The 25,259-nt window shown below is 48.0% G+C and overlaps 1 protein-coding gene across 6 annotated transcripts in view; it reads left to right on the top strand.

Moving 5' to 3' along the window:
• The window catches only part of capn15 (calpain 15), a 449,339-nt gene that overhangs the window by 315,609 nt on the left and 108,471 nt on the right, over positions 1-25,259 (top strand). For 5 of the 6 annotated variants that reach the window (XM_072481441.1, XM_072481442.1, XM_072481443.1 and 2 more), the window contains one exon: positions 15,673-17,212. In XM_072481441.1, the coding sequence (XP_072337542.1) occupies positions 15,695-17,212 (1,518 nt within the window). In that variant the 5' untranslated portion in view covers positions 15,673-15,694. Of the gene's footprint in view, positions 1-11,807; positions 11,911-15,672; positions 17,213-25,259 lie in introns of those variants that run through there. The other variant, XM_072481444.1, reaches the window with a different exon arrangement.

The raw sequence follows: 25,259 nt of genomic DNA, 5'->3' as shown, positions 1-25,259 counted from the left end.
TTGGAAAATTAATAGTGGACTCGATTGTGAGGAGGAGTCCCACACCAGTGCATGGAGAGGCGGACCAGGAGTGCTCGAAAAAGAAGAAATAGGCGAACGGAGAAGGCCTGGGTTGAAGCTGCAGCGGGAAAAAGCATGCAGATGATCGGAGTCCTGGCTCGATGACCCAGCGGTCGATGGAGCAGTTGATGGAGTTTATACAAGAGGGCTTTGCCAAGCAGAAACAGGAATTCTTGGACCTGATTAGGGAATCGATTGCTCGGCTGGAACAGAGATTCGACGCTCAAGATCGGGCGATCCAGAAAGTGGAGAAGGCACTAACCAAGCATGAGGAACACCAAACAGCAATGGAAGTGGAGAGACCAGCAGAAAAGGCTCCAGGAGAAGGTGGAGGATCTAGAGAATAGTAGAACTTTTTTTTTTAATGTGTTTATTCAAATTTTCCAACAAAAGTTTTAACAACCCCCCCCCCCAATAACAAAAAGAAAGAAACACAAACACAACAGTCAAAAATTATACAAAACCTTTATATTGGCTTTCCCCGTATACAGTAACCCCCCCCCATATGACATTCAAAGATACCCGGAGGGAAGCCCCCCCCCCACCCACCCGAATTCCCCCCCCCCGAAAGAGACCCCCCTCCTCCTCCCCACCCTTGGGTTGCTGCTGCTGCTGACCTCCTCCTAACACTCCGCGAGATCGTCTAGGAACGGTTGCCACCGCCTGAAGAACCCCTGCACAGACCCTCGTAAGGCAAACTTTATCCTCTCCAGCTTAATGAACCCTGCCATGTCATTTATCCAGGCTTCCACACTGGGGGGCTTCGCGTCCTTCCATAATAGCAAGATCCTCCACCGGGCTACCAGGGACGCAAAGGCCAGGATACCGGCCTCTTTCGCCTCCTGCACTCCCGACTCGTCCGTTACCCCAAATAGTGCTAACCCCCAACTCGGCTTGACCTGGACTTTCACCACCTTGGGCATAGTCCTCGCGAAACCCCTCCAAAACCCATCCAGTGCCGGGCATGACCAGAACATGTGGACGTGATTCGCCGGGCTTCCCGAGCACCTCCCACATCTATCCTGCCGGTAGAACTTGAGGATCGTTGGTTTCCCGGAGGGGTCCGAAGGCGCGGATGCAGGGGCATATATCGCGGACATGCTCGAGAAGCTAATGGGGAGGGGACGTTCACTCCCCCTTGGAGGTGGACAGGATACACAGAGCACTAGCGAAGAAGCCGCGTGTAGGTGACCCTCCAAGGGCGATGGTGGTTAGACTCCACAGGTACCTGGACAAGGAGTGTATTTTACTGTGAGCCAGGCAGACATGGAGCTGTAATTGGGAGAATAGCATCCTGCGCATTTACCAAGACCTAAGCGTGGACGTAGCCAGGAGAAGAGCGGGGTTCAATCAAATAAAGTCGACCCTTTTCAAGAAGAAGGTGAAGTTTGGACTGCTGCATCCGGCCCGTCTTTGGGTCACCTATCAGGAGCAACATTTCTATTTTGAGTCACCTGAGGAAGCAATGTACTTCCCCAGAAGGAAAGGGCTGGCTGTGGACTGAAGAGTTTGAACTTTACTGCAGTGTTCGTAAAGTTCACGTTAAAAATGTTTTGGTTTTGGACTATATCTGTAATGCCTTCTGTATTGATGCTGGGGCTGCCGCATATTTGTGTAAGTTAAAGTTTGCATTTGTACTGGTGGGGGATGGAGGTGTGAATTTGCGATGTGGGGTTTTTGTTTTCTTTTTGTTTCCTTCGGTCAACTGGGCTGAGAATGTTTTCTTTTGCATATGTGTGTCCGAGTGCGGGGGGGACGACGACAATAAGTGGGAAAATGTCTGGCGCCATGGGCGGGGGCTACCAAGCTAGCTGGGAGGGCTGGCTCACTGAAGCGCAGTGGGGGTGAGCAAATGTTATGCTTGTTGAAGGGGAATGTGTGTACTGTGCTGTTATTGGGGGGGGGGGGTAGATTTGCTCTGCTGACTTGGGAGTGACTGTTGCTGAGGGACAAAAGAGAGGTCGGGGATGGAGGCTGTCTGGGGGTGGGCCTGCGGATGCGCGGGGTGCGAGCTGGAGACTGGCCTAAGAAAGGTGATGGCTGGTCGGTGGAGGGAGGGTGGGCGAGAAGCCTCCCAAACCAGGCTGCTCACATGGAATGTTAGAGGGCTAAATGGACTGGTTAAGAGGGCACGCGTGTTCGCACATTTGAGGCGATTGAAGGCGGACGTGGCAATGTTACAGAAAATGCATCAGACTAGATTAAGGAAGGGATGGGTCGGGCAGGTTTTTTACTCGGGGCTGGACTCTTAAGACGAGAGGGGTCACGATCCTGATTAATAAGCGGGTGTCATTCGAGGCGGGAAGAATAGTTGTGGATGTGGGAGGCCAGTACATCATGGTTAGTGGAAGCTGGAAGGGCTGCCGGTGGTACTCGTGAATGTGTATGCGCCAAACTGGGATGATGTGGAGTTCATAAGGAGGATGTTGGGAAAGATCCCGGACCTGGACTCTCATAAGTTGGTCATGGGGGGCAGGGGGGACTTCAACACAGTCATTGACCCAAGGCTGGACCGGTCGAGCTCAAGGACGGGTCGGGTGCCAGCAATGGCTAAGGAGCTAAAGGGGTTTATGGAGCAGATGGGGGGAGTGAACCCATGGAGGTTTGGGTGGCCGAGAGTGAGGGGGTTCTCTTTCTACTCACACGTACATAAAGTGTACTCCCGGATCGACTTTTGTATGTTGAACAGGGCTTTACTGACGGGGGTAGTCGACACTGGCTATTCAGCAATCACTGTCTCGGATCATGCCCCGCATTGGGTGGACCTGCAGGTGAGCAAGGAGGGTGGCCAATGCCCGCATTGGAGATTGGATGTCGGACTGTTAGCGGATGAGGAGGTGTGCGGGCGGGTGAGGAAATGTATCCAGAATTACCTGGAAGTTAATGACACGGGGGAAGTCTCGGCTGCAATGGTCTGGGAGGCGCTGAAGGCCTTCCTCCACCTTCGGGAACCTCAGATGTCAGAGGGGAGCTGATTTTGATACGGGCCCACAGGGAGAAGGTAGATAGAGCAGAGACGGATCGACTGATAAGGGAAATACTTCAGGTCGACAGGAGATATGCGGAGACCCCGATTTATGAATATGGAGAGAAGACCAGTAGAATGCTTGCACAGCAGCTCAGAAAGAGGGAGGCAGTCAGGGAGATAGGGAAAGTGAGGGACAGAGATGGGAACCTGGTCAGAGATTCAGCAGGAGTTAATAGGGCGTTCAAGGAGTTTTATAGCAGGCTGCATGAGTTGGAACCCCCAGCTGGGCCAGAGGGGATGAGGCAATTCTTAGGGGGACTGAGGTTCCCGAAGGTGGAGGAAGGGTTGGTAGAAGGGCTGGGGGCCCCGATTGGGATGGAAGAAATAGCAGAAGGGCTGAAGGCCATGCAGTCGGGTAAATCCCTGGGACCGGACGTGTACCCAGTGGGGTTTTATTAAACGTTCTCTGGGATGCTGGGGTCACTGTTGATGAGGACATTTAATGAGGCAAGGGAGCGAGGGGCGCTTCCCTCGACGATGTCACAGGCCATGATCTCACTGATCTTGAAGCAGGATAAGGACCCGGAACTATGCGGGTCCTACAGACCGATTTCCTTATTAAGTGTGGACGCCAAATTGTTGGCCAAAATCTTGTCCTCTAGGATTGAAGACTACGTTCCGGACGTGATTGGGGAGGACCAGACGGGATTTGTTAAGGGCAGGCAGCTGGCGGCCAACGTTAGAAGATTGTTGAATGTGATCATGATGCCCCCAGACGGTAGTGACGTAGAGGTAGTGGCCGCAATTGACACAGAGAAGACATTTGACCGGATGGAATGGACCTATCTGTGGGAGGTGCTGGAACGGTTTGGGTTTGGACTGGGCTTCATCGACTGGGTTAGGCTGCTGTACCAGGCGCCTGTGGCGTGTGTACGGATGAACAGGTTGACATTGGGCTATTTTAGGCTGCACTGGGGGACAAGGCAGGGATGCCGCCTCTCGCCATTGCTGTTTGCGCTGGCCATAGAGCCGCTGGCAATTGCGCTAAGAGCCTCAAGGGGCTGGTTCGAGGAGGGGTGGAGCACAGAGTCTCGCTATATGCAGGTGACCTGCTCCTATATGTTTCGGACCCACTAGAAGAGATGGGAGAAATTATGAGGATTCTGGGGGAATTTGGCCGGTTTTCGGCTTATTAATTGAACATGGGGAAAAGTGAGATGTTCGCGATCCAGGCACGGAGGAGTTGCCGTTTAGAGTGGTGGGGGAAGCTTTCGGTATCTCGGCATTCAGGTGGCACGGGAATGGGAACGGCTACATAAGCTAAATTTGACCCGACTGGTAGACCAAATGAAGGAAGAATTCCAAAGGTGGGACATGCTCCCGCTATCACTGGCTGGGAGGGTACAGACAGTAAAAATGACGGTCCTCCCGAGATTCCTGTTTGTTTTTCACTGTCTCCCCATCTTCATCCCACAGGCCTTTTTTTTAACGGGTAAACAAGGTGATCTCTGGCTTTGTATGGGCGGGTAAGACCCCTCGAGTTAAAAAGGGGATGCTGGAGCATAACTGGGGGGAGGGCGGGCTGGCGCTGCCGAACTTTAGCAATTACTATCGGGCGGCAAGTATAGCCATGATTAAGAAGTGGGTGGTGGGGGGGTCGATGTGGGAGCGGGTAGAGGCGGCATCTTGCAAGGGCACGAGTTTGGGTTCATTGGTTACAGCGCCTCTGCCATTCCCACCGGCACGGTACTCCACAAGCCCCGTGGTGGTGGCGGCCCTGAGAGTCTGGGGGCAATGGAGGAGGCATGTGGGAGCAGAGGGAGCATTGGTATGGTCTCCAACCTGCAATAATCATTGGTTTGCCCCGGGGAGACTGGATGAAAATGAAATGAAATGGATGGAGGGTTTCGGAGATGGCAAAGAGCAGGGATCAAGAGGATGGGGGATCTGTTCATAGAGGGGAACTTTCCCAGCCTGAGGGAGTTGGAGGAGAAATTTGAATTGACGGGAGGGAATGAGTTTAGGTACCTGCAGGTGCAGGACTTCCTACGCAGACAGGTCTCAACCTTCCCGCTCCTACCACCAAGGGGGATACAGGACAGGGTAGTTTCCAGAGTATGGGTGGGAGTAGGGAAGGTTTTAGACATTTATAAAGAACTCATAGGGTCAGAGGAAACACAGACCGAGGAGCTGAAACACAAATGGGAAGAGGAGCTAGGAGGAGAGATGGAGGATGGTCTCTGGGCGGATGTGTTGAGTAGAGTTAATGTGTCCACAAAATGCGACAGGTTCAGCCTGATACAGTTTAAGGTCGTTCACCACGACAGTGGCCCAGATGAGCAGGTTCTTTGGGATAGAAGACAGGTGTGCGGGAGGACCGGCGAACCATGTTCATATGTTCTGGGCATGCCCGAAGCTTAGGGGATTCTGGCAGGGGTTTGCGGATGTCCTGTCCAAGGTGTTAAAAACAAGGGTGGCACTGAGTCCAGAGGTGGTGATTTCCGGAGTGTCGAAAGATCCGGGAATCCCGGAGGAGAAAGAGGCAGACGTTCTGGCCTTTGCCACCCTGGTAGCCCAGAGGCAGCGGATACTATTAACTTGGAGGGACTCAAAGCCCCCGAAGTCAGTGACCAGGCTCACTGACATGGCTAGCTTTCTCTGTCTGGAGAAAATCAAGTTCGCCCTGAGAGGGTCAATGTCAGGGTTCGTCCGGAGGTGGCAGCCGTTCGTCGACTTCTTTAGAGAAAATTAACCGTCAGCAGAGAGGGGGGGGGGGGGGGGGGGGGGGTTAGTTTAGTTTAGATTTAGTGTGTAAGAAAGGTGGGACCTGTGAGGGAGGAAGACGGCCTTTGCACTATGTTTATATTTTGTATGTACACTGTTTCTTCTGTTATTGTTACAAAATCACAAATACCTCAATAAAATGTTTATTAAATAAAAGAATCTTGGTAAAGAGCCCCCAATTTTATTACGATCCCGACCAGACCCCAAGAGCGGCTAGGATACTGGACCAAAACCCCAATATTTTATTTTATTTGTAAGACTGCGGAAAGGAGTGATTGCATGAAAAAATATGGTTTGGTTATTTTAAAAATAAAACTTTATTATGAGGCACAATATTAAACTGATTTTAACTTCAAACTGAAAATGAACAGCTACAATTACGCCTTTACACTACTACTCCTTCACTAATGAGGCATCAGTTGTACACCTATCGGCTACCAAGAAAGAACCTGTTTGTATTGCCTCGCTTTGGATAAAATTCCAATGGTGTTGTGCCTGATGCAAATTGTGGAGATGCCGGCGTTGGACTGGGGTGAGCACAGTAAGAAGTCTTACAACACCAGGTTAAAGTCCAACAGTTTTGTGCGAATGGGATATGGCGCTCGACTCATCGATCGACAGTTCCAACGCGCCACAGCAAAAAACCGCACCAACCTCCTCAGAAGACAAACATGGGACACAACCGACAGAATACCCTTCGTCGTCCAGTACTTATCCGGAGCGGAGAAACTACGACATCTTCTTCGGAGCCTTCAACACGTCATCGATGAAGATGAACATCTTGCCAAGGTCATCCCCACACCTCCACTACTTGCCTTCAAACAACCGCGCAACCTCAAACAAACCATTGTTTTCAGCAAACTACCCAGCATTCAGAACAGTGACCACGACACCACACAACCCTGCCATGGCAATCTCTGCAAGATGTGCCAGATCATCGACATGGATACCACCATTACACGTGAGAACACCACCCACCAGGTACGCGGTACATACTCGTGCGACTCGGCCAACGTTGTCTACCTCATACGCTGCAGGAAAGGATGTCCCGAAGCATGGTACATTGGCGAGACCATGCAGACGCTGCGACAACGAATGAACGGACATCCAGGCAGGAATGTTCCCTTCCAGTCGGGGAACACTTCAGCAGTCAAGGGCATTCAGCCTCTGATCTCCGGGTAAGCGTTCTCCTTCAAGAACGGCCTTCAGGACGCGCAACAACGCAGAATCGCCGAGCAGAAGCTTATAGCCAAGTTCCGCACACATGAGTGCGGCCTCAACCGGGACCTGGGATTCATGTCGCATTACATTCATCCCCCACCAACTGGCCTGCGAAATCCTACCAACTGTCCTGGCTTGACACAATTCACACCTCTTTAACCTGGGGTTACCCCATCTCTGGATCTGTAAAGATTTAATCACCTGCTAATGCTCGCATTCCAAGCATTGTCTGGCATCTTTGAATCTGTCTATATATATGTTTCTGGAACATACCTCTTCATTCACCTGAGGAAGGAGCAGCGCTCCGAAAGCTAGTGACATCGAAACAAACCTGTTGGACTTTAACCTGGTGTTGTAAGACTTCTTACTGTGATCCAAATTAGGCATGCTTCCTCTGTGATTTTAGATACTGGCTATTCAACTATGAAAGTCATGGACTGATGCAAACAGGTATTTGAATCTAAAGAAAATAAATGTAAAACCACTGAAATTTCATAAATGAATTGGTAAAGGCACAGCTTGGTGGGACTGAGTCTGTCTTGGCTATGGCCTCTGGCCTCATTAGTCTGCAGTGGCTGCCATAATACACTTCAGCATTGTCACTTAGCCCAAGTCCTGCCCCATTCTGCTCTGATGTCCAGACACATGGAATGCAGTCAGGAGGAGTGGCCTTGGCTAACTTTGCTTTTCTCTCATCTATGACGCTGACATAAATCAAATCTGCACCCTCTCCCTCAATGCCGGTCTGAAAGGGCCAGATAGCCACACTACACAAAAGCCTCATAATTGCCACATGGGCTAAACATTACATTGCTCAGGGACATTGTAGTAACATAAATTAGACTATCCTGCTTTTACTTTTGGCTCAGAGATCCACTGTGAAATGCTTTCCTGGCTGCAGCAACAGCATAAGGGTATTTACAGCAATAGAACTGAACATAAGCCATTTTTCAAGCTGTCATTCACAGCCATTTTTTCTGGTCACAGGGAAGCTGAGGTTTAGTGGCTGTTGGGTCAGAAATTGGAAGTTCCAACTGCAACAGCTAGGTTGCTGACTTCTTCAACTATTGCTGCGAGGTTGCTATATTATTCATCTGTTGGTGCTAGGTTGCTGTATTCTTCATCCATCATTGCTAGGCTGCCGTGCTCTTCATCCATCATTGCTAGGCTGCTGTGCTCTTCATTCATTGCTGCTAGGCTGCCGTGCTATTCACCCATTGCTGCTAGGCTGCCGTGCTCCTCATCCATTGCGGCTAGGATGCTGTGCTCTTCATTCATTGTTGCAAGGCTGCCGTGCTCTTCATCCATTACTGCTAGGCTGCTGTGCTCTTCATTCATTGTTGCAAGGCTGCCGTGCTCTTCTTTCATTACTGCAAGGCTGCCGTGCTCTTCATCCATTGCTGCTTGGCTGGTGTGCTCTTCATTCATTACTGCAAGGCTGCCGTGTTCTTCACCCATTGCTGCTGGGCTGCCGTGCTCTTCATCCATTGCTGCTAGGCTGCCGTGCTCTTCATCCATTGCTGCTTGGCTGCTGTGCTCTTCATTCATTACTGCAAGGCTGCCGTGCTCTTCATCCATTGCGGCTAGGATGCTGTGCTCTTCATTCATTGTTGCAAGGCTGCCGTGCTCTTCTTTCATTACTGCAAGGCTGCCGTGCTCTTCATCCATTGCTGCTTGGCTGCTGTGCTCTTCATCCATTGCTTCTAGGATGCTGTGCTCTTCATTCATTACTGCAAGGCTGCCGTGCTCTTCATCCATTACTGCTAGGCTGCTGTGTTCTTCATTCATTGCTGCTAGGCTGCCCTCCACTTCATCCATTGCTGCTAGGCTGCCGTGCTCTTCATCCCTTACTGCTAGGCTGCCCTGCACTTCATCCATTACTGCTAGGCTGCTGTGTTCTTCATTCATTGCTGCTAAGCTGCCGTGCTCTTCATCCATTACTGCTAGGCTGCCGTGCTCTTCACCCATTGCTGCTAGGCTGCCGTGCACGTCACCCATTGCCGCTAGGCTGCCGTGCTCTTCATTCATTGTTGCTAGGCTGCCGTGCTTGTCATCCATTGCTGCTAGGCTGCCGTGCTCGTCATCCATTACTGCTAGGCTACTGTGCGCTTCATCCATTACTGCTAGGCTACCGTGCTCTTCATCCATTACTGCTAGGCTGCCGTGCTCTTCATCCATTACTGCTAGGCTGCCGTGTTCTTCACCCACTGCTGCTAGGCTGCCGTGCTCTTCATCCATTACTGCTAGGCTGCCGTGTTCTTCACCCACTGCTGCTAGACTGCCGTGCTCTTCATCCATTACTGCTAGGCTGCCGTGTTCTTCACCCATTGCTGCTAGGCTGCTGTGCTCTTCATCCATTACTGCTAGGCTGCCGTGTTCTTCACCCATTGCTGCTAGGATGCCGTGCTCTTCATTCTTTACTGCTAGGCTACTGTGTTCTTCACCCATTGTTGCTAGGCTGCCGTGCTCTTCATCCATTACTGCTAGGCTGCCGTGTTCTTCACCCATTGCTGCTAGGCTGCCGTGTTCTTCACCTATTGCTGCTAGGATGCCGTGCTCTTCATTCTTTACTGCTAGGCTGCCGTGTTCTTCACCCATTGCTGCTAGGCTGCCGTGCTCTTCACCCATTGCTGCTAGGCTGCTGTGCTCTTCACCCATTGCTGCTAGGCTGCCGTGCTCTTCACCCATTGCTGCTAGGCTGCCGTGCTCTTCACCCATTGCTGCTAGGCTGCCGTGCTCTTCACCCATTGCTGCTAGGCTGCCGTGCTCTTCACCCATTGCTGCTAGGCTGCTGTGCTCTTCACCCATTGCTGCTAGGCTGCCGTGCTCTTCACCCATTGCTGCTAGGCTGCCGTGCTCTTCACCCATTGCTGCTAGGCTGCTGTGCTCTTCACCCATTGCTGCTAGGCTGCCGTGCTCTTCACCCATTGCTGCTAGGCTGCCGTGCTCTTCACCCATTGCTGCTAGGCTGCCGTGCTCTTCACCCATTGCTGCTAGGCTGCCGTGCTCTTCACCCATTGCTGCTAGGCTGCCGTGCTCTTCACCCATTGCTGCTAGGCTGCCGTGCTCTTCACCCATTGCTGCTAGGCTGCCGTGCTCTTCACCCATTGCTGCTAGGCTGCCGTGCTCTTCACCCATTGCTGCTAGGCTGCTGTGTTCTTCACCCATTGCTGCTAGGCTGCCGTGCTCTTCATTCATTTCTGCTAGTCTACTGAGTTCTGTATTGCAAATGGAGCAGAGAACAGTAGCTGCTTCTTTTAAACTATTCCAACATCATTTGAATGGTGGGTGAAGATGAAGAAACACAGATTTGCATTTATATACCAGCTTTCATTCCCTCAGGAATTAATTTCTTTTGAAATATTGTCATTCTTGTAATACAGACGCTACCACCAAGAAAGCACAACAGCGCCTATACTTCCTCAGGAAACTAAGGAAATTCGGCATGTCCACATTAACTCTTACCAACTTTTACAAATGCACCATAGAAAGCATCCTATCGGGCTGCATCACAGCCTGGTATGGCAACTGCTCGGCCCAAAACCGCAAGAAACTACAGAGAGTCGTGAACACAGCCCAGTCCATCACACAAACCTACCTCCCATCCATTGACTCCATCTACACCTCCCGCTGCCTGGGGAAAGCGGGCAGCATAATCAAAGACCCCTCCCACCTGGCCTACTCACTCTTCCAACTTCTTCCATCGGGCAGGAGATAAAAAAGTCTGTGAACAAGCACGAACAGACTCAAAAACAGCTTCTTCCGGCAGCTTGGTGGCGCAGTGGGTTAGCCCTGCTGCCTCACGGCGTCGAGGTCCCAGGTTCGATCCCGGCTCTAGGTCACTGTCCGTGTGGAGTTTGTACATTCTCCCCGTTTTTATGTGGGTTTTGCCCCCACAACCCAAAGATGTGCAGGTTAGGTGGCTTGGCCATGCTAAATTGCCCCTTAATTGGAAAAAATGAATTGGGTACGTTAAATTAAATAAAACAGCTTCTTCCCCACTGTTACCAGCATTAATAAATAACAGTTAATAAATAACTAATTCCAAACAAAGCCAAAATGCAATTTGAAAATTTTGGTTAAATTTGTGCCCATCAGCAACCCTTGAGGAGCTGAGGTTTGACTTGCTGTTGCAAGATTGTAGCAGCCCTGCACAATGGGGGCAGCATCATGGCAATCATATTCCTCCAATTAATTTCCAGAAACATGGGGATAGCAGCTGGTGTCAGAATGGTATTACAGGGATACACACACTTTTGAAACTAGCTGAGAATGAGGGACCATTTTGGCATGCTCTCTCCTGAGTGTCTGGGAACTCTTCAGCTGTTATCATCACAGAGTTAACATACGGTGGTTAGCATTGCTGCCTCACAGCGGCGAGGAGACCTGGGTTCGATCCCGGCCCCAGATCACGATCTGTGTGGAGTTTGCACATTCGCCCCATGTCTGTGTTTGCGTGAGTCTCACACCCACAACCCAAAGATGTGCAGGGTAGGTGGATTTCCCCTTAATTGGAAGACAAGAATTGAGTACTCTAAAATTATTTATTTTTAAATCACTTAGTTAATACATCTTGATGCTTTTTTAAAATGGATTGTTTGAAACTATGCAAAATTCGGAAGTCATAAGTTGATCAGGAAAGAGATTGATGGTGTCCAGTGTTCAATCTGAAACTCTACTGCTGTGTTTAGGGAATCAAAGAGTTAAATAGGAAGAGTACTGGCGTATGCAACAAGTTAACCAGGAAGTGCTTTTGTGCATTACGATCGTGTTTCCATTGCTGCCTTTCTGGATAAAACAGCTATCACATTCTATGTAAATTGGAAAGCAGATGGTCTGAAGTGCTTTGTGAAATTGTTTAATATATTTGAGGAGAGGTAAGTTCTCCCTGTGATGGATATTTTGATGATAAGATTGCGCTGGAGATTGAGTTTGCTGTATTGAGCTTTGCTTCAGCTGCCAGTGAACAATAGAATGAGGAACAGCAGTCAACTCTGTCATAATTTACAGAAACTAACATTTTTACTCATCTATTTCCTTTTCTTTTACTGCTCCTCATCTGTTAAATCTCTTAACCAGCTCTTTGCCCACAGAATCAGTGAGTTTGCGACTCAAAATACTGACTGTCATGAGCTATGGTGAACACCTTTAATGGCTGCTAAGATCTGATTTTATTTTTATCTAATGTGGTCCGAGAGCAATCAGCAAGATACAACAATTTGGGACATTTTGCATTGCTTCTCCAGCAAGTGTAGTCGTATAATAGAATTTTGATAGAATTAATAAGGAGGGAGGGTCAGTAACCAAGAAGACAGATTAATTATAATTGCAAAAGAACAAGAGTGGAGATAAAGTGAATTACTTTACACATTACTTTACATATTGAGTTGTTTATGATCTGCAATGGCCTGTCTGACAGAGTGGTGGAAACGGTAACTTTCAAAAGGAAATTGGATAAATGTATAAATTTGCTGGGCCACGGGGAAAGATCAGGGATTGTGACAAATTGGAAAGCTCTTTCAGACAGGAGGCAGGATCTGTCAAATGGCCTTCTGTTTCGTTTTGGGATTCTATGACTGGCGTACACAGGTACACTAAAAATGTAGCAGAGCCACTGGAGGTCATAAGTCTCTACTTGTCTTAATCCAAACACAGCTGCTTCCATTTATAAATGTTTTTACACAGAAAGAAACATCCCAATGTGCTTCAAACATGCGTTATCTGGAAATGTAACTCCTGCATGTAATAAGACTAACAGGCTGGAGTGTGTAGTCAGGATGTGGTATCTCAGGTTTGAGTAGATATCAGTAAACAGTTCACATCAGTTTTTTATGATGTCAATCTCAATCCCTCACAACGTTTTAAAAAATAAATTTAGTACCTAATTATTATTTTTTTCCAATTAAGGGGCAATTTAGTGTGGCCAATCCACTTAGCCTGCACATCTTTGGGTTGTGGGGGCGAAACCCACGCAGATGTGTGGAGAATGTGCAAACTCCACACGGACAGTGACCCAGGGCCTGGATTCGAACCCGGGTCCTCAGCGCCGTAGTCCCAGTGCTAACCACTGCACCATATCCCTCACAATGTTACTGGTTAGTGCTGCAGTACAGCCCTGTCATTTTCAACATCCTCCCACACCTGCAGGGCTGTGAGACACAGTGCTGTCTGAAATTAATGTTTGTGGGGGTGATTGGAGTTCTGATGGACAGAGTCTTGTACATTATCAGTCAAACTTGGTCATTGACTGCCCTTGGATATTCCTAATTTATTTTGTGTTCATCAGATTGATTTTTACAATTGCGAGAGCCTGCTAAACAATGGCCCATAACTAGCTGGTCTCCAGCGCCGCATTTAAGGACACCCAAATGATGTGTTGGGGAATCCCTCTAGGAAGTTCCCACGTAAGAGTTTAACTGGCAATTGCTCAGAAGTGGTAACTTCCTCTGGACAATTGCGCTGGCTGGGAACCATCCAACAGAGTTACCCTGATCGTTACTCTGAAAGAGTTAGAGGAAAATAGTCACTTCTGACTCCAGAGTAACTATTGAAACACTCCGAGCCAGCCTCACACAGGACACCTCACTCAAACACGACCCCCCCAGGGGACCTACCACACCATTCCCTCCAACTCCACCCGAATACCCTCAACACTCTGCAGCAGCTAGTGCCGTATAAAGGGGGCATTTCTTACCACTCTGCACCACAGTTACTCCACACCAAAGCCACGGTTCATTCCTCCGTCTCAGCCAGCCTGAGTGAGGAAGGTTGGGTGAGACAGGAGCTTTGGAATCCCATCATGGGTAAATCCATGGTGATGGGCAATCCGCTAGAGATTGCCATTCTGAGGAAGTTACGGGCCAATGTTTGACTTGGAAATACAGGCTGACGTGCACATACTGGCATTAAAACAGAGCCTCGAATGAGAGGTCACAACCTGAGATGTTAACTATTTCCCTGTCCATAGATGCTGCCAGACCTTTTGAGTGTTTCCAGCATTTTCTGTTTTTAATTCAGATTTCCAGCATCGGGCGACATGGTGGCGCAGTGGTTAGCACTGCTGCCTCATGGCCCCGAAGACCCGGGTTCAATCCTGGCCCTGGGTCACTGTCCATGTGGAGTTTGCACATTCTCCCTGTGTCTGTGCAGGTCTCAACCCCGCAACCCAAAGATGTGCAGGTGGATTGGCCATGCTAAATTGCCCCTTAACTGGAAATTAAAAAAAAAAAAGATTTCCAGCATCTGCAGTATTTTGCTTTTGAATTAGTGCATGTGCTGGCTCTGGATATCCTGAAACATTAACCCATTTATTATAGAATTCAATCAGCGATGGTCCGGTATGAATGTAAGTGTTTTACAAAAGGATGAGTCAGATGTTTGAAGTTATTACTTCACAGTGACACATTCTTCTTGGACTGCATAGCAGTAGATGTGGCTTACTAGCCAATTATACGCCATTGCTAGGAAGGAAAAGAGAATCACTTTAGAACAGTAAATTAATGTGCAATCTGAGCTATATTAGCCTCCAATTAAGTTAACAGCTAGGCAATGTTCCTGCTTTAATCTTCTGCAGGGCTGTGAATGAACACGTCTACAGTCTTGTCCCCCTTTAAACACACCTCAGGGAGATAGTGGATTAAGTCATTTTTATTTCCATGAGTGTATTGACTGGCTGTTACTTGTTCATATCCCATGTACCAATGTTTTCAGTAGGGCGAGCATGCTGGATTTTATTTCACAATGCTTGTTGCAAATGCGGCTGCCCCCTCCCCTCCCTCCCTCCCTCCCCTCCCTCCCTCCCTCCCCTCCCTCCCTCCCCTCCCTCCCTCCCCTCCCCTCCCTCCCTCCCTCCCCTCCCCTCCCTCCCTCCCCTCCCCTCCCTCCCTCCCCTCCCCTCCCTCCCCTCCCTCCCCTCCCCTCCCTCCCCTCCCCTCCCTCCCTCCCCTCCCCTCCCTCCCCTCCCCTCCCTCCCCTCCCCTCCCTCCCTTCCTCCCCTCCCCTCCCCTCCCCTCCCCTCCCCTCCCCTCCCCTCCCCTCCCCTCCCCTCCCCTCCCCTCCCCTCCCCTCCCCTCCCCCCTGCTGTAATAATGGGATTGAGAACTATTGCATGGAGCTTTTGTTCCAAGTTGCTCATCTGTGTGTCTGGGCCAAGAGTGACTGCTCCTTTGACCATTGACTTGGGATTCTGCCTGATAACTGCTGAAGAATATTACCACAGTCTGCTCTGGTGGCTCAGTTACTGTTCTCTATGGAACTGACCATAACTGCCCCAGCTGAGATTCTTGATCTATTGGAATTAGCTGATTTCAGGTAGGGCAAGCTGAAAGCGATGGAAATTAACAAAGGGCTGCTTTTCCTGATCATTGTCTTGTGCTTTCTGCTGAAAAGCATTGTGTGTGGTCATGTGGTGAGAACAGGATAGGCTCTGCTGGAATGCCCTTGAAGAGCCAGTGAACTGACTGTCTAGATTTGGAATGGCCATGTGAGAGAGCTTATTGGAGAGTTTCTGGTCATTCTCAGATGATAAATATCAGTGCCTTGGTGGGTGAGTTGGGGTCAGAGGAGATATAGAAAGTTTTAGAATATTTGAGGATATACCATTCCATTTATTAATCATTGCTTATTTTTTCTCCCCCCAGTACGCCCCAGTCGCCTAGTGCCATGGCAACAACAAATGAATGGCCATGTACCCGATGCACTTTCTTGAATAACGACATGCTGAGGCAGTGTTCCATATGTGAGGCTCCCAGAGAGAGGCCGGACTTCAATGACATCCTTCGGCTTAGCACAGAAGAGCAGCAGTGGGCCTGCACCCGATGCACTTTCAGGAACTCAATCAACAAGAGCCAGTGTGAGGTCTGTGGGTCTTCCCAAACCCTTACTCCTGTCACACCTCCTGTTCCCACAACAAATGGACACACCAAAAATCAACCGACTCTGGTCGAACACCGAGGTTCTGCTGCACAGGACTGTGGGAGATCAGCCAATGGTGACGTCAATGGCAACTGTTGCAAGAACAGTACACTGGATGCCTCGAAAGCTTGGGCCTGCCAACGTTGCACTCTCCACAATACACCGTCAGCTAACTCATGTTCAGCATGTGGGGGACCTCGCAAACTTTCTCTGCCTAAGATCCCACCGGAAGCTCTGGTTGTGCCTGAGGTTGTGACCCCTGCTGGCTTCCAGCTACCGTCTGGCTCGTCATCGACGACACCCCAGCTCGGTGATTCAACCGAGCCAATGGAGGCTGAGGTGTCACCAATTCGGGATGCAGCCACAGAGATGGAGAGTCCGAGGTCTCCAGTTGTCAGTCCACTTTCGCCAATGATCCAGAATAACCCGGTGCCACGGAGCCGCAGAGAGGTGCCACCAGCTGCCAATTTCCAGCCTCCGACTGCAGACTCGCCAGTCCTATCTGGCAGTATGGTCACCATGTCTACCTCCAGCACCTCAGTTCCAGTGTCTCGAGGTTCTCCCCAGGGTCAAGTGAAACCCTCCACTAAGTTACAAGAACTCTTTTGTACTAAGAGGCTCAGTGTTTTAGATGAGGAAATGGAGTCATCACCCAGCCAGTGGAAGTGTGCATCTTGCTCACTCATCAACTCTGCTGCAGTGTCGAAATGTGAAGCTTGCAGAACCATGAAAGGTGGAGACATTATTGACCTAACTGGAGAAACTGTGAGGTTCACCCCCTTTAGCCCCTCCAGTCCAGATTTTACCATATGGACTTGTTCAAAGTGCACTCTGAATAATCCTACTACCGTCCAAAAATGCAGTGCCTGCAGTTCCTCCAAACTCCACGGCTTTCAAGATCATAGTTACACAGAGCGAGGGCCAAGGTGCCCAGACTGTAACGTGGAGAGGGGCCTGAATGGGTCTGCGTGCACCACGTGTGGGGGAAAGTCTGCAGGAATACGGAAACCTATTAAACTATTCCCTGTCCAACCACCTTCGTCTCGAGAGAAATCCAACGAATGGTCCTGCCCCGCTTGCACTCTCCTAAATGACTTAAAGGATAAACATTGTGCAGCCTGCCACACTCCACAACAGTATTTCACACTGAGGAAGGGCTCAAAGCCACTGAAGAGACGAGAAAGCATACTTGTGGAAGCACGAAGGAAGACTGATGAGGGAGAGGCCAAAGAGTTGTGGGAAAATATTGTGAAGTTTTGCCAGGAGGTAAGCCTGATTTGTAAAATGAGCATATAGTGGTCCAGTTAGACTCCAATGATGTACTGCCTATTGTAACTTGTTAGCCAATTAACTACTGAGTAGATTTGTAAATGAGCCAAGTCGCAGCAGCTTTGCAGTTACCCTTTGTGCCCTGGACTATCAGCTTTCCTCTCTAATTCAGGAGGAGGCCATTCAGTCCCTCGAGCACCACTTACCCCCACTACAGGAGACATAATCTGTCTCTACCCTGCCAAATCCTCTAGTTATCATAAACAACTTAATTAGATCGCCCTTTAATCTTCTATACTCAAAGGAGTGCAAGCCTAGTCTATGCTTGAATCTATCCTTAATTACAGTGCGTAATTAGTAACTGGAGAACTAATACTGGTCACTTGATGAAATGCAGTGTAGAGGGACCTTAACCAAAGTAAACCATCAATAGTTATCACCTGCTTATTTTCTAAGTGAGGGGAAGCATGAGTGAGTTCCAACACCATTCTTTATTTTTTGTACTGGGCAACATAACCAAGCAATTATTTGTACAATACCTAGACAGTGATTTATTTTGTACAGTTAATAATTGTCTTGCTATGTACCATCCTACCCCATTCCATGTTATATACTAAGAATAATGAAGGCATGAATTACATGAGAGTAATATACCTAAGGATGTCAGAGGATGTCACAAAGTAAAGGTTGAGCAGTTTAGAAATACTCTCAGAATTCAGGTTTTTAAATCTGTTTTAGCATTTTGGTTGCAAACATTATCAGGTGACATAAGGTGTAAAACATTGCTAATTTAGGGAAACGATGCTGCAAAATCCAAAAAGAAAGACTAAGATTTATATTGCGCTTTTCATGACCATCAATAGTGACAAAATACTTTACAGTAATTGAAGTACTTTTGTAATGTGCTTCCTACAGCGGCGGCTTTGTGCACAGCGAACTCCCATAATAGCAATGTGACAATGACCAGTCATTGCTTTTGTAGTTTTGATTGAGGGATGAATATTGGCTAGGACACTGTGGACAATTACCCTGCTCTTTGAAAATTGCGCTGTAGGATCTTTTGCATCCACGCAAGCAGGCAGATGGGGCTTTGGTTTAATGTCTTGTCCGAAATATAGTTATGGGGAACAAGGAAATGATCGAAGAGTTAAACAGCTACTTTGTATCAGTCTTTACAGTGGAAGATACTTTGAACATCCCATTAATGCTAAAGAATACAAGGGAGGGGCAGCACGGTGGCGCAGTTGGTTAGCCCTGCTGCCTCACGGCGCCGAGGTCCCAGGTTCGATCCCGGCTCTGGGTCACTGTCCGTGTGGAGTTTGCACATTCTCCCTGTGTTTGCGTAGGTTTCGCCCCCACAACCCAAAAAGATGTGCAGGGTAGGTGGATTGGCCACGCTAAATTGCCCCTTAATTGGAAAAAATGAATTGGGTACTCTAAAAATTTTTTTTTTTTTTAAAGAATACCAGGGAGAAATTAAATACCATCATCACCACTAGAGAAGTAATATTCAACAAACTAATGGAGCTAAATGCAGATAAGTCCCCTGGTCCTGATGGCTTGCATCCTGAGATCCTAAAAGAAGTAGTTACAGAGGTAGTGGATGTATTGTTTGTAATTTTCCAAAAATCCTTGGATTCTGTCCGGAGGATTGGAAAACTGTCAATATGACGCCCCTATTCAAAAAGGGTGGGAGTCAAAAAGCGGCTAACTACAGGCTGATTAGCCTAACATATTTTGTTGGAAAATGTTGGAATCAATTATTAAGTGATAGCAACACATTTGGAAAATCATAATCTAATCAGGCAGAGTCAGCATGGCTTCATGAAAGGGAAATAGTGTCTGACTAATTTGGGCAGCACGGTAGCACAGTTGCTTCACAGCTCCAAGTTCCCATGTTCGATTCCCGACTTGGGTCATTGTCTGTGCGGAGTCTGCACGCTCTCCCCGTGTCTGCGCGGGTTTCCTCGGGGTGGTCCGGTTTTCTCCCGCAGTCCAAAGATGTGCAGGTTAGATGAATTGGCCATGCTAAATTGCCCTTAAGTTAGGTGGACTACTGGTTTACGGGGAAAAGGGGAGGTGTGGGCTTCAGTGCTCGTTCCAAGAGCTGGTGCAGACTCCTTCTGCACTGTACAATCTATGAACTTTATGATCTAATTTATTGGAGTTTTTCGGGGAAGCCTTAACCAGAGTGGATAGAGGGGAACCAGTAGATGTGCTGTATTTGGACTTCCAGAAGGCATTCAACAAGGTACCTCACAAAAGAGAAAGTCATGAGATAAGAGCCAATGGTGTTGGAGGTAGTATATTGGTATAGATGGAGAATTGGCTAATGGACTGGAAACAGCGAGTGGGGGATAAGAGATTGTTTTTCAGGTTGGCGAACTGTAATCAGTGAGGTTCCACAGGGATCATTACTAGGTCCGCAACTGTTTACAATTTATATTAGTGACTTGGAAGAAGGAAATGAATGTACTGTAGCCAAATTTGCAGCTGACACAAAAACAGGTGGAAAGGAAAGTTGCGAGAGGGAATCAAACAGTTTGCAAAGAGATATTGGTAGGTTGAGTAAGTGGCCAAAAGTTGTGAAATGGAGTATAATGTGGGAAAATGAGAAGTTTTGGAAGGGAGAACAAAAAAATCAGCTTTTTCTTTTTTTTTAATAAAGTACCCAATTCATATTTTTTCCAATTACGGAGCAAGTTAGCGTGGCCAATTCACCTTGCCTGCACATCTTTGGGTTGTGGGAGTGAGACCACGCAGACACGGGGAGAATGTGCAAACTCCACACGGACTGTGACCCGTGGTCGGGTCGAACACGGGTCCTCGCGCCGTGAGGCAGCAGTTCTAACCACTGCGCCACCATGCCGCCCAAAAGTTGATTACATTAAAATAACTTAATCAGAATGTTCAACATGCCAGCCATTCACGGCAGCGGGGTTCTCTGGCCTTGTTGGCAGCGCGCACCGCGCGCCCCCCCCCCCGGCAGGTTTCTCAGTGACGTCGGGTGGCTTCAATGGGACGTGTCATTGACAGCAGCGAGACCAGAGAAACGCACCTCCAGTCAACGGTGCGCACCTCACGCCACCAAGAAACACATGACTGGGAGACTGGACAATCCTGCCAAGTAACTTCATGGGCATTTAAGAAAAGGTTCCCGTTTCTAAATTGTTAGAATGGCATTGGAGCTGTAAAAGGAAAGAGAAGGGTGAGAGGACCCAATCCCTGCACACATCATCAGAGAACAGGTTCCTCTGGATTACCAAAGAAAAATGCGATTAGCCTAAAGGGGAATCTATTTTTGGGAGCTGTTGGTCATACCAACCAATCCTGCAGGTATTGAGGCGGAAATCCAGCCATAAATATGATTGAAGATTTGGAAATCAGGAGTTTGAGCAAGTTGAGAACTGATGTATGTTCCCACATATAAAGGTTACGGTAAATATGACACAAATTTAACCGGAACTATGTCTTGGTATTGGCAATTGCCCACCAGTGAATGAGTCCATATGGTATGTCCCCGAAATGCATTCTCTTTGAAAAAAGAAATGGCTGGAAAGCTTAATCAACAATGTCCAATAACAGGACCCACTTTCTGGCAAATAACACAGGGTATTTTAAATGCAAGGGTGCGTTACTGTACCATTCCCGGGCAGTCTGTCAGGGTTCAGGATGACTTGCTTCCACTCCCGGGAGGTGGGTTCTGTTGTGGCTGAATCGTCCAATCCTGGATCCACAGACTCTGTCTTAGGTTTGGCTGGTAGTGTTTGATGAGATGGTGGGTGGGACGCTCTGGGGTTCTGCGCTCTCTTTCCGCTGTGTACACTTGGCCTTTGGGTGCTCCATCCTGTGACACTCCAGATAATTGGCGCCTTCTTCTCCAGTTTATTCTGAGGGAATTGATTCTCATGTGTCGAGGGGGATGTTGTATTTATTTAGGGAGGCTTTCAGAGTGTCCTTGTGGTGCTTCCTCTGCCTGCCTAATGACGGAATACAATCTAGGGTGAAATTCCAAATGATTTTTTTTATTCTTTCAAGAGATGGAGGCATTGCTGGCAATGCCACCATTGTTGCCCATTCTATTGCCCTTGGGATGGTGGTGGTGAGCCACTGCCTCAAGCTGCGGTAGTTCATCTGGCACAGGTTCGTCCACAGTGCTGTAGGGCAGGGAGACCCAAGGTTTTGAAGAAACTGGGATGTAGTTGCAAATCAGGATGGTTTGTGGCTTAGACGAGAATTTGCAGCTGGCGGTGTTCCCACACACCTGCTGCCCTTATCTTTCTAGGTCATAGAGTTCATAGGTATGGAAGGTTCTATTGAAGGAGCCTTGGCGAGTTGCTGCAGTGCATTTTGTATATAGCACACATTGATGCCACTGTGTGGCAGTCGTGGAGGGAGTGAATTTTTAAGTTGGAGTACCAATCAAGCGGGCTGCTTTTGTTATGGATGGTGTGGAGCCTCGAGTGTTAGAGCCACACTCATAGACCATAAGACATTAAGACAGGAGCAGAATTAGGCCACTCGGCCCATCGAGTCTGCTCCGCCATTCAATCATGGCTGATATTTTCTCATCCCCATTCTCCTACCTTCTCCCCGTAACCCTTGATACCCTTATTAATCAAGAACTTATCTATCTCTGTCTTAAAGACACTCAGTGAATTGGCCTCCACAGCCTTCTGCAGCAAAGAGTTCCACAGATTCACCACCCTCTGGCTGAAGAAATTCCTCCTCATCTCTGTTTTAAAGGATCATCCCTTTAGTCTGAGATGGTGTCCTCTGCTTCTAGTTTTTCCTACAAGTGGAAACATCCTCTTCACGTCCACTCTATCCAGACCTCGCAGTATCTTGTAAGTTTCAATAAGATCCCCTCTCATCCTTCTAAACTCCAACGAGTACAGACCCAGAGTCCTCAAACGTTCCTCATACAACAAGTTCTTCATTCCAGGGATCATTCTTGTGAACCTCCTCTGGATCCTTTCAAGGCCAGCACATCCTTCCTTAGATACGGGGCCCAAAACTGCTCACAATACTCCAAATGGGGTCTGACCAGAGCCTTCTGCAGCCTCAGAAGTACATCCCTGGTCTTGTATCCAACCCTCTTGACATGAATGCTAACATTGCAATTGCCTTCTTAACTGCCGACTGAACCTGCACATTAACCTTAAGAGAATTGTGAACAAGGACCCCCAAGTCCCTTTGTGCTTCTGATTTCTGAAGCATTTCCCCATTTAGAAAATAGTCTATGCCTAAATTCCTCCTTCCAAAGTGCATAACCTCACACTTTTCCACATTGTATTTCATTTGTCACTTCATTGCCCACTCTCCTAGCTTGTCCAAGTCCTTCTGCAGCACCTTGCTTTCTCAGTGCTACCTGTCCCTCTACGGATCTTTTTATCATCTGCAAACTTAGCAACAGTGCTTTCAGTACCTTCTTCCAGATCATTAATGTATATTGTGAAAACTTGTGGTCCTAGCACAGACCCCTGAGGCACACCACTAGTCATCGGCCATCCTGAAAAAGACCCCTTTATCCCCACTCTCTGCCTTCTGCCAGTCAGCCAATTCTCTATCCATGCCAGGATCTTACACTTAACACCATGGGCTTTTAACTTATTCAACAGTCTCCTATGAGGCACCTTGTCAAAGGCCTTCTGGAAATCTAAATAAATCATGTCCACTGGTTCTCCTTTGTCTAACTTCCTTGTTACCTCCTCAAAGAACTCTAACAGATTTGTCAGAGACAACCTCCTTTTGACAAAGCTGTGCTGATCCTGTCCTATTTTACCATGCACTTCCAAGTACTTCGCAATCTCATCTTTAATAACAGACTCATCCAGGCAAGTATCCTATTGCATTTCTAATAGTGACTTGTAGATGGAGGACAGGCTTTGGGGAGTTAGGAGGTGAGTTATTCACTGCAGAATTTGTGGCCGCTGACCTGGTCTTGTAGCCACAGTATTTATGTATTAAGTGTTTGGGGTTTTTAAAATCAATTTAGAGTGCCCAATTCATTTTCCAATTAAGGGGCAATTTAGCGTGGCCAATCCACCTACCCTGCATATCTTTGGGTTGTGGAGGCGAAACCCACGCAAACACGGGAAGAATGTGCAAACTCCACATGGACAGTGACCCAGAGCCAGGATCGAACATGGGACCTCAACGCCGTGAGGCAGCAATGCTAACCACTGCGCCACCGTGCTGCCCTATAGCCACAGTATTTAGATGGCTGGTCCAGTTTAAGTTCTGGTCAATGGGTAACCCACAAGATGCTAATAGTGGGGGTTCAGCAATAGTAATGCCATTGAATGTCATGGGGAAATGGTTAGATTCTCTCATTAGAGATACCTGGCACTTGTGTGGTACTTGCCACTTATCAGTCCAAGCTTGAATGTTGTCCAGGTCTTGCTGCAGGTAGGCACAGACTGCGTCAGTATCTGAAGAGTCGCGAATGATACTGAACATTGAAAAATCATCAGCGAACTTCCCCACCTCAGACCTTGTAACTTATTCTTTCATGGGATGTGGGTGTCGCTCACAAATCCATCATTTGTGCCCGTCCCTAATTGCCTTTGAACTGAGTGGCTTACTTGGTCATTTCAGAGGGCATTTAAGGTCTTCCACATTGCAGTAGCTCTGGAGTCACATATAGACCAGATCAGGTAGGGGATGGCAGATTTCCCTCCCGAATGATATTAGTGAATCAGCTGGGCTTTTACTACAATCAATGATCATTTCTTTTTTTCCAATTAAGGTGCATTTTAACGTGGCCAATTCACCTACCCTGCACAGCTTTGGGTTGTGGGGTCAGACCCACACAGACACAGGAAGAGCATATAAACTCCACACAGACAATGACCCGGGGCCAGGATCGAACCCGGGACCTTGGTGCTGTGGGGCAGCAGTGCTAACCACTGTGCCATGTGTCGCCTTATCAATAATAGTTTCATAGTTACCATCACTAGCTTTAATTCCATATTTTATTAATTAATCAAATTTAAATTCCACCAGCTGCCATGATGGAATTTAAACCCATGTTTTCAGGGCATTAGCCTGGATCACTAGATTACTAATTGTTACCTTACCCCTATGCCACCATCTCAATAATGGGAGGTAGATTATTGATGAAAGAGCTGAAGATGTTTGCGCACCCTACTATGTGGATACTCTTGCAGCAATGCCCTGGGACTGAGATGATTGGCCTCTAAGAACCACGCCAACTTTCCTTTGTGCTAGGTATGAATCCAGCCATTTGAGAGTTTTATCCGATTCACATGGACTTCAGTGTTGCCAGGAGTTCTTGATGCCACAGTCAAGTGCTGTCTTGGTGTCAAGGGTAGTTATAGAGGCTGGTTTAGCACACTGGGCTAAATCGCTGGCTTTTAAAGCAGACCAAGGCAGGCCAGCAGCACGGTTCAATTCCCGTACCAGCCTCCCCGAACAGGCGCCGGAATGTGGCGACTAGGGGCTTTTCACAGTAACTTCATTTGAAGCCTGACAATAAGCGATTTTCATTTTCATTTCATTTTTTTCACTCACCTATCTGTGTGAGTTCAGCTCTTTTGTCCATGTTTGGACCAAGACTATAATGAGTTCAGGAGATGGAACTTAAACTGAGCATCAGTGAGCATGCTATTGCTGTGTAAGTATTACTTGATAGACCTGTCGATAATGTGGTCGACAAATCCAGTCACTTTGCTGATGATTGAGAGCAGCTCATGAAGTGGTAATTGGTCGGATTGGATTTGTCCTGTTTTTTTATGAACAGGACGCTTTTGAACAATTTTCCACATTGCCGGTTAGATGCCACAGTTGTAGCTGTATTGGAACAGCTTGGCTAGGAGTGCAACTAATTCTGGAGCACAAGTCTTCATTCAGTACTATTGCCAAGATGCTGTCAGGGCCCATAGCTGTTGCAGCCTTCAGCTGTTTACTGATATCACTTGGAGTGAATCAAATTGATTGAAGATTGACATCTGTGTTGCTGGAACCTCAGGAGAAGATGCATCATCCACTCAGCACAAATGGATGGTTACAAATGCTTCAT

This window comes from Scyliorhinus torazame, chromosome 17 (assembly GCF_047496885.1).
Source record: "Scyliorhinus torazame isolate Kashiwa2021f chromosome 17, sScyTor2.1, whole genome shotgun sequence".
Taxonomy (NCBI): Eukaryota; Metazoa; Chordata; class Chondrichthyes; order Carcharhiniformes; family Scyliorhinidae; genus Scyliorhinus; species Scyliorhinus torazame.
Note: the sequence above shows the minus strand (reverse complement) of the source record. Positions and strands in the feature narration are given on the sequence as shown.